This window comes from Dipteris shenzhenensis, chromosome 17, assembly GCF_047967505.1.
Source record: "Dipteris shenzhenensis isolate YYH24624 ecotype China chromosome 17, Dip_SZ_1.0, whole genome shotgun sequence".
Taxonomy (NCBI): domain Eukaryota; kingdom Viridiplantae; phylum Streptophyta; class Polypodiopsida; order Gleicheniales; family Dipteridaceae; genus Dipteris; species Dipteris shenzhenensis.
The window spans coordinates 3,781,803-3,797,531 of NC_141612.1; the positions used below are offsets into that span (position 1 = coordinate 3,781,803).

Here is a 15,729-nt window from a genome sequence, read left to right on the forward strand (position 1 = left end):
TGTATCCTTATTTATGCTTATAAGAGACATGGACTTTAATTTTACTTGAGGGTGTGAACTACCCCCCTTAGGGTTTTAGCACTCTCACATGGGTTGTGGATCACCCTCCTCAAGTTTTTTAAAGACTCATTATTAACATGTCTCTTAACATGTTAAAACTCACACATGGGATGTGAATTACCCTTCCTTTTCTCTTGCTCCATTTTTATTTTAATTTTTTCCTTTTGTCATGAATCATTTTTTGACTTGTCACAAGTTGTTTTTTGTATCATTAAAGACTTGTGCTCTAGAATCTAGATGGTAGTTTGGTTCTTTGGTAAAGCAATAATAAGCTGGGGGACATAAGCATTACCTATCTACCCAAATTCAATTTCATTGTTCTAACAACTGGTTGGTTTGAATGGTGGCAGGTAAGTGGACCCTGACCTCGGAGCCTGGACTTCCTAAGGGATTTGACACTTTGTACTAATTCTTTGCTCAAGTTTGCAAACTCAATATAAAGAAAAATTCCATTGTCAATCCTCTTGCTTTCATCGCCAAATTTTTGATTTGCATTATTGTCAAAAGTTACTTCAATTTAGTTTTCTTTAAAAAAATCATTCCCTTGCTTTTTATAATTATCCAAATGATTGAATTAATTGTATGATCCATTTATTGATGGGATTATTAAATCTAAACACACACACACACACGAAAATGGAAACAATTGGACAAGAGAATGGAACTAGACCATTTTTGTATTGAAAAGAAAAATACAAGAAAAATTAGAGAACTTATGGCATCCAGTTTTTTTTTAATATACATTTAGAATCGGTCAGTAGTTCTAAGTCTCTTTGGTATAAGCAATAAGAAGCTAGGGAACACATGCATACCTTTCTTCCCACATGATGCCAAATTTGTTCTAACAAATGGTTTTTTGTGGATGGTGATAGGTAAGTGGACCCCAACCTTGGAGCCTAGGCTACTGGATGGATTCAACACTTTTTTATACTAGTTGTACTCATATTTTATGCGCATACATATAATAATATAATTACGAAAAGTTTATATTCACCTTTATCTGAACATCGTGTGCGGAGTTGTTAATAGGTTTCTATTTTTTACATGCACACGCACACACATTTACATTTTTGCACACAACTATACACACACACTCATTCAAAAAGCACACACATGCTTCTCTTTACTCACTCATACATATACTTTTTACTCTCAAATTTGTACACAAAATTACACACACTCATACTGCTCACAAACACCTCTCGCATATGAACCCTTTTCACTTAATGCTAAAACTAACATTTTTTCTAAATAATTGTGATGTACCAGGGTACGATCAATTTGATGGACGAATGACACACCAAACTTTCATGTTTTGGGTTTTTGTATGGTTGTGGGTGCTAGTAATTTGTTGGAAAAATAATACTTTGTAATGTCCTATATATATATTTTTGGAATGAGTACTTGACAACTTTGGTTGGAATTTTAGCATTTATTCAAGTTGTAATTTGTTTGGAAGAACCCTATGTAACTGGGTAATAAGGTCGGGGTATGACCTACATCTTGTAAAAATCCCACTAGCTTTGATTTTTTACCATGCTCCTTTGGCACATTGTAATTTCTATTCAATATATGCAATAATCAATTAATGTTTTTATCATTTTTGTTTTGCACAATGTTATTTCTATTGAATATATGCAATGGATAATGTTGTAAATTGAAGCATGTGTGTGGCATGGGAATAATGTGGTAGTTAATGCTTATGGTGGTGGATTCCCCCATTTTGGGAACTCTTGGATGCGTCTTTCTTTTGCATGCATTGAGGAACACTGCCTCTAACTTCTTCTAATTTGCTTCGTTTAAGTTTCCTTGGTCTACAAGCTCCCCGACTATACCCGACTCATGGTGTATAAACTTCTCTCTCTCTCCCTCTCTCTCTCTCTCTATATATATATAGACTTGTATTTTTATAAACTTGTGTGTGTGTGTTATTTTTAAGCTTTTAAGTCTCATTTATGCTCATCTTTGATTTCAATTTTTAATCTCTTGGCTTTAGAATTAATGGTCCTTTATCTTGGCTTCTTTAATCCCTTTAAGTTTAGTTCTTTATTTAATTTCTGTTTTATGTCTTTATTTGTTTTTTAATCCTTTACTCTATTTTAAGCCTTTACTCTATTTTAAGACTTTTTCACTTCATTTATTGTCTTATAGTTTCCTCGTGTTGTGATTTTTTAAATTTTATTATTTTCTTCTTCGTTCCCCATCCTAACCTTTAGTTTCCTACTACGTTAATTTTTGTTTTTACACCACCTTTAACTTTCACTCTATATTTAATTTTTCACTAGGGTAATTTTTTCAAGTGTTTTATCCCTCAAATTACAGTTCTCTAGTTGTATAATCCCACATTATACATTCTCTTAACCTCATGCGTAAATTATTATTCTTACTTAACCTTCAAGTTTAGGAATCTATTTATGGACTTTCAAAGGTTAAGGTGTGGAATTACCCCCCTCATGGCCTTATTAATAATATTTATTGTCTACTTAAGGGCATGGTCATCCCCCCTTGGATATTTTGCTCAAAGAGTATGGATTTTTTCCTGACAATCATCGTTCATTTATTTGTTATTCATTTGTGTGGACTACCCCCTACTTTGTTTCTTGCACATTGGTTGTGTACTAACCCCATTGAAGTTGGTTTTATTACATAAAAATTAAATTGTGGTGTACACTAGGACTACATTTGTGATGTAAACGTTTGTTGAGGTATCTAAGAATCAATATGGTTGTCTATATTCCTAGCTTAAACAATAACAAGCTGGGGAAAACAAGCATTACATAGTCTACCCAAATGTAACTATGATGTTCTAACACCTAGTTTGTTTAGATGGTGTGGTAGGTAAGTTAACCCTGACCTTGGAGTTTAGACTTCCCAACGGAATTGACACTTGGACTTCTTGTCTACTCTTTGCTAATGATGGATATTCTTACTTACTGTACATGTGTGGATTGGCTCAAGATTTTTACCAGCTTAAGTACCCTTACCTGGTAGACTAAGGCCTAGATTAATTTACTTCTACTCAAGTTCTCAAATAAATGGTTATTATTTTGTAGACTTTATCCAAATGACGGAGTTAATTATATGGTTCATTTATGACGGGATTATTAAATCCAAATTCATGCAAGCGCACGCATGCGTGCACAAACACACACACACACACACACACACACACTCTCTCTCTCTCTCTCTCTCTCTCTCTCTCTCTCCCCTCTCTGTTAGATATCAATGCTCCACTCTCATGTAACTACATGGGAACTAGCTAACTCTACTTGTAAGCCTCCCATATAAGGAGAAGGCATTTGAGTAGCTCGGTTATCCAGTAGGTCCTGGTTTGGACATCAGATGGGGGCCATGTGTGGCCTGATGGCTGGACGGTTTTAGATAGAGTTGGCACACTGCCAACTAGGCTACATGCAAGTGTGGGAAGGCATCCCTTGACTGACTACACTGAGGGTAGACATAGCATTTCTTGGGGTAGCCCTCTCAGGTTGCGGGGCCCGTTTGGAGCCTCGGATGATTCTGGATGGCTCTGGGCCGAATGAAAACTATAGGTCAGTTGCTCTGTTTTGCACATTGGTTCTATCGTATGGTCGGTGGCCTATTTTGGGGCCAACCCCCAGTCGACCGTTTTGAGCAGACTCGGTCAGTCAACCAATTGAGCCTAACCAACTACGACTGGTGGCTATATAAGAGCAAGCCTGTGGAGCCCATTTCATCAGTGGCCATAGCAACCCTGATTCCTTAGCATCTAGCTTCTGTCTTCTACTGTTTCCAGCATGCCATCGAAGCTTCTTTCATAGGAGCACATGGTTGGGAGGCAACGCCATCTATTGTATCAGTTCTATAATAATCAAAATTTTGATTCTCCATACTATCTTGTTTTCTTTCTTGCGTATGAGATCCTGTTATCTGTTGAGCACAGACGTTGTATTATTTTCTTACATGGTATCAGAGCCTAGACTCTAGCAAGAAGATTTAGTAGTGTGTTTCTATTTGCGAGCAGATTGTGAGAGATGGCTCAGCCCACAAGACTGCGAATCCCGCCGTTTGGCGAAAGCGGAAAGTTGGACAGCTCCAACTATCCACTCCAGAAGTTCAAGATGAAGACCATCCTAAGCGCATATGAGCTTTGGGACACTGCTACTGGGGTGGACGTGAGGCCAAGACCGGATCCAGCCAATGTAGGACAATAGATAGTACCAACTACGGATGAGATTCTCACATGGACAAGAAGAAATGCAGATGCACTATGTTCTATTGTCTGTAGTGTTAGTGATTTAGTCATGGTGTTAATTCAACATGTCACCACAGTGGAGGAGGCATGGACGGTCTTGAAAAATTAGTACAAGACCACGAATCAGATGTGGATTCAAAATCTGGAGACTCAACTCGCGAACGAAAAATTATCTGAGTCTGAAGTGGTAGAGAAGTTCATCACCAGGGTGAAGAATCTGTGCAATCAGATGACTGCGATTGGCATCACCATCACCAGTGAGAATCTAACACGAAGGTGCATACGAATTCTCCCACCAAAGTACGATGGTTTGTTAGGGCACTGAAAACACAGAACAAAAATTTGCCCCTCAACTTTGAGGATTTCAGCACGATGCTTTTGGAGGAGATGCGTCAAAAGACGAGGACTGTGGACCAGATTAAAGAAAGGTAAGGGTAAGGACTCTGGTAACGCATCTTCTTCTGATGATAAAAAGAGAAAGAAGAAGATCAAGTGCTTCTATTGCAACAAGGCAGGCCACAAGCAGAATGACTACCGAAAGAAGATTGCAGATGAGAAGAACGGAGTAAAGAAAGAGTCCAGCAACAGCGCGCAGGTAGTACTACTAGATCTATTCATCATAATTGAGGAGATTTGCATGGAGGCAGTTCATGTACCTGCGGATGAACCGTGGATCATTGATAGTGGTGCATCATGCCACATGACTAGTCAGAAGGATTGGTATACCTCTCTATAGCCGGTAGGGAATGACATCCTGGTAGCAATCGGCAATGATGCAAAATATCCAGCAAAAGGAAAAGGTATGATTGCTCTCAAGTCAGATGGAGTTGTAAAACAGTTGTCCGATGTTCTTTATGTGCCAGATATCAAGAGGAACTTGTTGTTTGTTTCCGCGATCATGGATCAGGACCTCAAAGTTCAATTCGATAAGAATGGTGCACAGATTTTGGATCTTTAAGGGAAGGTCATTGGTAAAGGTACACGGTGCAACAACATTTACAAACTCTCAGCTTTCAGTGCTCGAGCGGATGTGAAGAACACTAAGCAGTGGCATGAGAGGTTTGGTCATCTAAACCTTAGTTCTTTGAAGGAGATGCATAAAAGTGGAATGATTGCAGACCTACTAGAAATTTCAGATCTGCCCGATGGAGAAATGGAGATCAGACAGAGGTGGAGAGTTCACATCAACTAAATTCGAGAGTTACTGCAAAAGTCACAGAATCAAGAGGCAGAAATCCCCGCCACATACATCACAGCAAAATGGAGTAGCAGAATGCAAGATGCGTGTCAACTGTGAAATGGGCCGGAGTATGATGAAAGGGAAAGATTTGCCAAAGACTTTCTAGGCTGAAGCATGTAACACTGCAGTTTACATCCTGAATTGTAGCTACACGAAGGGTATGAATGGGATGACTCCACTGCAAGCCTTTTCTGGTAAGAAACCTTCAGCTGCACATTTCAGAGTTTTTGAATGTGACTGTTTTGTGCATGTCCCTGATGCTACTAGGACCAAATGGGAATTGAAGATTCGAAAGTGTATTTTCTTGGGCTATAGTGAAGAGGCAAAGGGTTACCGTCGCTATAACCCTGTTACCAAGAAGGTAATTGTAAGTCGCGATGTGGTCTTCTCAAAAAGCCACATCAATTGGAGGAGGATGCTTCCTTCCCAAACAACCAGGACGAGGATATCCATCCAGTACCACCACCAACAGTAGACCGAACTCCCCCAATGGCACTTGGGAGGATTCAAGACAAAGAAGATGAAGAAGAGCCTGTAGAACCACAACGGCAACGGCCATTCCCGAAGTGGGTAAAGTAGCATTTAGATGGCAGAGAACCTCCAGCCATTGAGGAGGAACCATCCGAACATGGCCGATCCAAGAGATTAGAGGAGCAAAGAAGGGCACATGAACACTTGGTCAACTATGCTATGATGACAGAAGTGATCCGTGTTGATGAACCCAAGTGTCTTGAAGAGGCATAGGGCAATGATAGTTAGATGGAGGCTATGTAGTCGGAGTATGGCTCCATAATGAAGAACAACACTCGGAACCTTGTGGATCGACCACCAAAATGCAAGGTAATCGAAACCAAGTGGGTGTACAAGACCAAGTATAAGTCCGACAGCACATTGGATAAGTACAAGGCTCGGCTCATGGCAAAAGGATTTGCATAGGTACATGGTTTTGATCATCAAGATACTTTTGCTCCCACAGCTCGACTAACCACAATTCGCAGTGTTTTGGCTTTAGCTACCCAAGGAAGTTAGCCCATGTTTCAGATGGATGTAAAATCCACCTTTTTGAATGGAGATCTCAAGGAGGAGGTATACATGGAACAACCACCAGGTTTTGAGATCCTCGGTTTAGAAGGCAAAGTCTGCAAACTGAAGAAGGCACTTTATGGGCTGAAACAGGCCCGACGAGTGTGGTACCAGCAAATTGATGCCTACTTTCTGCAAAATGGATTCAAGAGGAGCCCATCTGATGCAAATTTATATATCTTCAGAGAAGGAGGCAGGTGTATGATCGTGGTCCTTTATGTGGAGGACCTTGTCATAACAGAGAGCCATGAAAAGAAGATCTCACAGACGAAGCATTTGCTAGGAAGAGAGTTTGAAATGACAGACCTCGGACTGATGCATTTTTGTTTAGGGATTGAACTTTGGCAGGAGCTGAAACAAATCTTCATTTCATAGGTAAAGTATGCTGGAGAGATACTGAAGGCATTTAGCATGGCTGAGTGCAAGACAGTTGGTACCCCTATGGAGGTTGATGCGAAGCTCTCAAACGAGGATTCATCACCATTGGTGGACGAAGCGAAGTACAGAAGGCTTGTGGGTAGCTTGATTTACCTGTGCAACACATGGTCAGACATCAGTTTTGCGACTGGTGTACTAAGCAGGTTTTCCAATAAGCCCCAAGAGACCCATTGGAGGGCAAGGATGCAGGTGCTAAAGTACATCAAAGGCACACTTGATTATGGCATCACCTATACCAAGGGCAACATCTTGATCGGATTTTGTGACTCAGATTGGCCAGGAGACATGGATAGCAAGAGATCAGTGATAGGGTACTGTTTCTCACTTAGATCTGGAGTTGTGTCATGGGTCAGCAAGAAGCAACCCACAATTGCTCTTTGTTCTACGAAGCCCAAGTACAAATCTTCATGCTTTGCTTCTTGCGAGGCAGTGTGGTTGAGGAGGATTTTGGGGGACATAGGTGCAGTGTAGAACAAGCCTATGCAGTTATCATGTGACAATCAGAGTTGCATGGCGATTGCAAAGAACCTGGTGTTCCACGCTTGCACAAAACACATTGAGATTCAATATCACTTTATACGCGAGCTCATCATGGATGGAGAGGTCGACTTAGTGTACTGTCTGACTGCAAAGAATGCTGTGGACATCTTCACGAAGGCTCTTGGAAGAGACTTACTGGAGAGGCATCTCCATTGACTTGGCATTGGGCCGCCAAAAAAGTAAGTTCACTTCCGGGTGGACATTGAGGGGGGGTGTTAGATATCAATGCTCCATTCTCATGTAACTATGCAGGAACTAGCTAACTCTACTTGTAAGCCCACCATATGAGGAGAAGGCATTTGAGTAGCTCGGTTATCCGATAGGTCATGGTTTGGACACCAAATAGGAGCCATGTGTGGCCTGATGGCTGGATGGCTTCAGATAGAGTTGGCACACCGCCAACTAGGCTACATGCAAGTGCGGGAAGGCATCTCTTGACTGACTACACTGAGGGTAGACGGAGCATTTCTCGGGGCAGCCCACTCTTGGGTTGCGGGGCTCGTTTGGAGCCTCTGGGCCGAACAGAGACCGTAGGTTAGTTGCTTTGTTTTGCGCACCAGTTCTTTCATATGGTCGATGGCCTATTTTGGGACCCACTCGACCGTTTTGGGTGGACTGGGTCGGTCACCTAATTGAGCCTAACCGACTATGATTGGTGGCTATATAAGAGCAAGGCTGTGAAGCCCACTTCATCACTGGCTATAGCAACCCTGATTCCTTAACATCTAACCTCCGTCTTCTACTGTTTCTAGCACGCCATCGAAGCTTCTTTCACAGGAGCGCACGGTTGGGAGGCAGCGCCATCTATTGTATCAGTTCTACAATAATCAAATTTTTTATTCTCCATACTATCTTGTTTTCTCTCTTGCGTACGAGATCTTGTTATCTGTTGAGTACATACGTTGTATTATTTTCTTACACTCTCATGCATATCCCCTCCACCCAGTACATGTAAGCATGCATGTGTGTGTGTGTGTGCGTGCGTGCATACGCATGCATGTGCACATGTATGCATGCGCACACATATCTAGTTATGCATATTCTTGGGAGCATGTGTGTGTATGTGTGTTTATGTGCACATGCATGCATGCATACACACATATAGGAATTCATGTGCATGTGTGCAAGATGTGTGCACATGGAGATGCACATGCATGGGAATGTACACATCCATGCAAGAATGCATGTTTGATCTTAGCTCAATCTAGTTAGCTATCATCACATCCACAATTTATGAATTGATTGTGTTTATCCACTCCATTGATGGGTTTTGGAAACTGTCCTCACTAAGGAAGTAATAATGATTATCCAAAGTAATGACAGCTCAGTGGGTACCATCAAAAGTTTGCTATGTGCCAAAATACCAAAAGTCCTAAACCAAATCCTTGTGTAAATGCAAAATTATTCGGTTTGTGGCCATCCTATCTTTAAGAAAAATATGATCACATACCAAACCTCATGGTATATGTGTATGCACACAAACATACATGCTATATTATGGATCCATGTACACATATCCAAAACAAGTACATGATTGCCATCATGGGGGATAATTGGAAAAAATTAACTTGTGTGCTTCATAATAGAAATGAAATTTACTTTTCAATTTCTTAAAAAATGGAGGTAGATTCAAGTATTCAAACTTGTATCTATTAAAAACTAATTGTAATGGAAGTAGTAGGCAGAGACTATTATATAGGTCTTTTGTTTCACATGCAATAATGGTAAGACAATAGGTTTTAAGATGTCATCAAGAAATGAGCAAGGCACATCAATAACATACATGTATATAGACTTGACTTGATTGGTCAATACAATGCCAAATTTCTAAATGTGATTGCATATCTTGGGGAGATCATGGGAGAATAAAAAATAATCATGATAATGATACATTTACAATAAGTAGGCCACTAGAAATTTTTCAAGATCATGCATAGATTATGTTAAGGAAAAAACATTAAGGCTTACATGAAAATCTCTATGTGCATGAACGGATGGATGCATGTTGTTCTAGTTTAGAATATAGAAATCCATTCCCTTTGTGATCTCTAAGGGGAACACTATTTTAAGCGGCATTTCCTTTATTGATTGAGTTGGATGATCTTACAATTTATAAAGGAGTTTCACCTTGAGAGTTTGATGTGGATTGCACCAAAATTGGAATGATTTTCTTTTGCTCATGAGCTTGAAGGACCATGCATTCCAAGGTTGCCTCAATTTGCTCCGGGAAGATAGCTTTTTTATGCTTGATGCCCATCTGCAAAAGTGAAAGAATAAAGAAGATAATTGCAAGAGCATTTTTCTATATAGTTATCTTATGAACTCACCTGCAACATATTTGAAGTAGATTCATGGATTCAATAGCATTGGTGCACGTTTACCTAACGTTACACTCTATTGGAAGAGATTGTGGTTAAAAAGAATGAAAGTTTTCATGAAAGACATGAAGTGCATCCACATATGTGATATAAATGAAGTCATAGATACTTTTTAAAATTATGTATGGGTATGAAACTTTTAGGAATTATGGGTGAGGCAAACCTGGTTCACCAAAGCATACAATGGTAGTGTCACATAGCTCATAAAAAGTTGAATAAGAGATCTGGAACAAATAAGGAAAAGGTTTTTGACATTCAATTAAAAATTTATGAATTCTCATAAGAAAACACAAAGAGAGCTTAAAGGACCTAGAAATATGCATGGCATTTTTTGAATTACAAAAAAAATCAATAAAAAGGATCTTAGAGAGTACCATACATGACAATAAGTCTAATGGTTATGAACATTACATTCCCAATGAAGCAAGAGTTCAATCCATAAATCTTCTGCATTGTATAAAAAATCTCAAAACAGCAAAAATGATCAAAACCATAAACATGTCACTTAGTGCCCATAAATGTATGTGCACATGGACCAAAAGGACATTTGTAAAAGTGTAGACATATGCATGTGTAGGTAGATGTGCCCACTTGTGCATATACATGTGTATGCACACATAGATCTATGTGTGTGCATAGGGGCACATATGTATATGTGTGCATCCACATGTGCATGCGCATGTGCTTGTGTGTGTGTGCGCATGTGTGTGCATGCAAGTGCATATGCTCACACACGTGTGTGTACATGCATGAGCCCATGCACGTGTGTGTGTGTGTGTATGTGTGCATGCACGTGCACGTGTGTGTATGTGTGCGTGCACGTGCACCTGTGTGTGTGTGTGACACACACATACCATGAATGTGTTATAAGGATAGCAATGAGCCTTGTTTAAAAATAGATTACATATGTGAGGACAAGTTACTCACCCATGCCCAAACAAAAATTGCCATTTCAAAGGCATTTTGAAAAATTATAAAGTGTAGGACGTGTAAAATATGCTTTGGTCCATGCCACCAAAATAGAGCATTCTTGAATCTTATGGCTATGTCGCCTTGTAAAGGGATATCTTTTTGTTGGAGCTCCATAGCTAACATAGTGATTATGTGTTGCACTTTAGTGCTCACAACAAGAACCAACTGCAATACATATAATGGTTGCCTTAAAATTCATGATCTCATTTGTTATACCTTATACTTACAGACAAGAAGGGTTTTTTAACTTAATCTCATGTATAGATCTAGCATATATTTTTCATTTGGTTGTGTAATTTACCATGTGTTCTGTGAATCAAGCTTTGGTGAGAGGGCGAATGTACCCGTTTGGATATTTTTGTGATACAACACTATGCTTTGTATAGTTATCCTCTATCAATACATAATTGATTACTCGAAAAGAAATTTATATTATTGATGTCACATTCTTTCAAACAAAGATCCTTTCATAGCTTAAATAATGGAAGCTTCATTGGAGCTCTGGCCTATTGAAACATCAAGGAGAATGGAATAAAGAGAGGGAAAGTATAAAATATGCTTACAATCAAAGGCAAAAACGCCATCCAAAAATACGTTTGTAATCCTGAAATTATCCAAACGAAGGTTATGACAAAACATTGACTAGAGACTATTAGGTAAGGTTTCTTTTGGAAAAACATTTGCATTACAATCTCACCTTTGAGATTGAGCAGCAAGAATATTATCACAAATATCCATTGATATCCACTGCATATCCATCCATTGCAATAAGGAGATTGTTAAAGCCTAGCAAGTCATGCGCTGCAAGAGAGGCAAAAGGATCTAAGATATTAGACAATGTTAACCACCGGATTCCAACTAGTTTTTTGAAATCATTCTCGAGTGATCTCATCATACTGGCATGGAAATCGTATTCCCTATATGAATGTATATGGGCCTGCATAAGAATCAGAGATCATTAGGAAAGCAAAACGCTGGTTGAATTGAATTATATCCTTCGCAGAACGACGCAGTCTTTGCTTAGTTAAATTAAAGTTTAATCTACTCCGAGAGATACAATACAAAGTTAAACGACCGTTTGGAAAATTCTGAAAGCAGGATACTTCCAAGGCCTTCAAATTTCAATCCTTACACTGATGAACCCACGTAGAAGGGCGCCATACTCTTTCTTTGTCACAGAGTTGCCGGTCAATTGCCGGCAAAAGGAAACCTATATCGATGTCAAAATCCAGCAAACCAAGCTTCAGCTTCAAAGGTTAATAATATAGTTGACTTTTTCTTTGCACCTGCTCGAAGCATGATTTGTCTCCAACCAATCCACTGATGAAGAGAGAAGATCTCATCATGCTTTCCACAGCTCGCGGAGAGGCATGTCAATCTCTCAAGCACGACATTATTGTAATGTTTCCTTCTAACGATGGTCCGAACTCATTGTGGAAATGAGCACTAAAAATCAAAGTCGAGGACTCACCATCCAGCGGAGAAGAACGATTCTCCACCATGGACTATCTAAACGCTGCTTAATAACCTCGTCCCGTGCAGCGTATCTGTACTCTTCTCCTGTATCATTTGCAGAATTGGTAGCCTTGAGATATTTGCAACCAAACTTGGACAGCCCAGTAGGCTTCTTCTGATGGGACGACGTCGAAGATGTCAAGCCTGAATGAGTTTACCTTTACTTTTTGCAGGACCATAATTGTCCACGTTGACAGTCTCTCTCTCCCAAACTTTCCAGCTCGAAATCTGGCAGCAGTTTCTGTAGCAAAATAAGTGCCTTGTAGCCCATAACGTCTTGAATTACACGAGCACGATAGCTACGCTTTGTACAAGTTTCTTAGCACCAGGATTAAGAAGCCCACAAGCGTGACGATTGAGTGATCTCAGGTTATCACCTTGCACCTCCCAAGAAGCATGGTAAACGCACTAAGGAGCACGTGCACAGTCGCCAGCAAAAATAAGAAAATGTGTAGCTGATGAATACTTTCTGACGCCAATAGTGGAGCCGTTCCCTGCACGACAAGGAACCAAATGCTTCAAACGTGCATAACCGTTGGGTGTCAATGTCTTGTTGGCAGAATCTTGAAACTTAAAACTATGTTGCTACACTCGCAGCTTCGTTCTCTCTACACACGAAACGAATGAGGTAGGGTGGGTTCTTGAACGCTGTTGTTGCAGGCTTGCATCGTCTAAGTTATGTTCCATTAACACAATTTTCTCCTAGTGGCTGACTGATTTGGTCAGTGGTTGACAACATGAACTGATCAAATGTAAGAAATAGCGGTATGACTAGAAAACAATACTGTGAGTGTGATATCAGAGAAGAGAATAAGCAATCTCAGCGGGATAACTAACAATTGGGCAGCCGGAAGTTTCTGGGGAGACTGGAGCTAGGTCCCTTGGGTGGTCTGCTGAAGTAGTGACATTCATATTCTCATGGGAAATGGCCGGAGAACTGGTTGGCGGTGCACGATGAGTCGCTTTGCAAGGCAGCATGAGGATGGTCAAGCGTTCTGCTATGCAGAAGTGGCCGACACGAGTTTGGAAGACCGTCAAGAGTAAAGAGATAAACCCAAGGAGCATCAACTCTGCATCAACAAATCCACATTTTCAATCGTTACTCAAAACTCATCAACAAAACAACCTAGAATATGCAGCGACTAGACTTCCATGCTGTTGCACAGTCTCACCATCCTTGATTTTGCTCAATGCCTTATCCAGCCCACGATGCTTTCGCCGTCTGAGCCACTGCAGGTCACAGATGCCAGGGAAGGTTTTGCACCAGACATTCAACAAATGAAAGCAAATGCAAGCGCTACAGTCTCGACAACATCATTCAAGTTACTCGACGTTTTACAAAGCCAAGAGCATCTACAATTCTACAATTGGAAAGCATGTTGCAGATAATCATCACTGCTAGCGAAATTGTATTGGGTTGAAGCCAAGATGGGCAATGTAATCGGGAAAATGATTGTCCTGCAGCACGCTGATTATCATTCTCAGGAGCACACTGATAAGTGATCTTTGAAAGTGCAAATTACCCTGCAAAGACGTGGAATTAGCGATATATACCTTACGGAGATGATGGATGGATCGCTCAAGCAGCACAGAGATGAGCACAAACACACTGCATGCTGCCGCAACGGCCCAAGTAGGCGTAGTCTCCAAACTCGTATGAGCAATATGATCATGGGTGGCTGCAGAATGGCCTGCCATATCCCTCATCTGTAGCTTTTAGACCACTCTCTTCTTCGTGAAAGGCATTAGTACTTATAGCTCAGCTTCATCTTTACACCTTCCTACCTTCTTCTATCGCAGTCCCACCTTCTACTTCTACATATACCCAACCAGCACAACATAATTTTGCCGCTCACTTGAATATGCTCTCTGTAACGAAGAGCTTCAATTCTAAGTTTCTCCTTGCATCTTTTGAAGCACATCATGATTCCCCTTTCATGTCCCCACCCTTCGCCTTAAACCTCTCCTTGTAGGCGTCCTCTCTTCCCAGGCCTACCCTCACGTAATGTGGGTGCATCCGCGATGCTAAGCCGTGTGAGTCTATACACACTTGAATGAAACAATGGGGACGTTTTGTAGATGGTAGGTCCTAATTCTACATCGGCCCCCAACTTAATTTCAAAGCACAAACAGTCACCTTTGGGCTTTCTAAAATATGATTTATGCTCATTTTCGTGGAGCTTGTAGATTATTGTTTATCCGATTCCATCTTTCTTTGTGTGCCCTTCCCCCCTCTCCCAACATTTCTCCCTTCTTTGCCCTCTTCTACTTTCCTTTCCTCAAAATAGTACCTAGCATGAAGTTACATCTATCCCTATCTGAAGTCTTCCTCTTCCATTATTTTGTACTCCTACTTTGCTTTTGTTTAATTTCCTCTTCTCTTTATGTCCTATGACCTACCAAAGTGCAATTCAAGTCAAACTCAATCATTAATTGGGTTATTATGGTCTATGCTAGAGGATATTAATGTCATATATAGGAGTTGCTACCACTCCAATCTATTGAGTTTCAATCTTTGTTGCTAAAGACACTACAAGACACGGGCCTCTTTCTGACACTTCGTGGGCGTGGGCATAAAGATTGTCAGTAAGGTTGGCGCGTGGAGAAAGTGTCGATGTGAACATCAAAATATATGTGGTTATGGTCGTCAGTATATGTGTTAGTATATACCGATGTCTATACCGACACATATACCAACGACCATATCGACAACTGATACCACCCTTGCACTGATGCTTTTAGCGATGTTTTCATCGACGCCTGGGTACATTTTCCATAACGTCATTTGCAAAGGTCCCAAAATAATCTTGGACCACAAGTTTGATCATTTGAAAGATAAAAAATATAAGAGTATGTACACCAAATTTGAGATCAAAACACTCATATATTGATAGTGAACTTAATTAACATACAAATTAATGTACAAAATGTGACTATGTAAAAATGTGAGGGCCAAATTATACATAAGAAGTCTCGTCAATGTCAAAACTATGAATTAGTAGCATTTACATCGATGGCTTCATCTTGAACCAAGTCTTGCATGCCAAATATGTCTATCTCAAGGTTAACATACAATTGATCACCTACATCATCATCCCCTATTGTATGTCTACCAAAGACTTGATCCTTTAGTTCACCGGCCTCTAGTTCTCGCTCTTCTTCCCCAAAATCGTGATCTCCACCTTCCTCCATTACAGTGTCATTATTGTCACCTTCTTTGTGGCCCATATTATCATCATCATCCTCTTACCTAGATCCATTGATATCAT

General features: G+C 40.3%; 1 protein-coding gene across 1 annotated transcript; it reads right to left on the reverse strand.

Annotated features, from left to right (window-relative positions):
- Positions 1-9,705: 9,705 nt before the first annotated feature.
- Positions 9,706-14,187, reverse strand: LOC147891543 (MLO-like protein 13). The gene is made up of 14 exons (XM_087387985.1): positions 14,015-14,187; positions 13,633-13,690; positions 13,298-13,530; positions 12,838-12,954; positions 12,619-12,688; positions 12,417-12,505; positions 12,078-12,155; positions 11,794-11,882; positions 11,643-11,692; positions 11,509-11,549; positions 10,901-11,110; positions 10,353-10,420; positions 10,137-10,197; positions 9,706-9,852 (listed from the first exon to the last, which is right to left on the reverse strand). The coding sequence occupies exons 1-14, from the start codon at positions 14,165-14,167 to the stop codon at positions 9,706-9,708; spliced, it is 1,464 nt and encodes a 487-aa protein (XP_087244111.1). The 5' UTR covers positions 14,168-14,187.
- Positions 14,188-15,729: the final 1,542 nt, after the last annotated feature.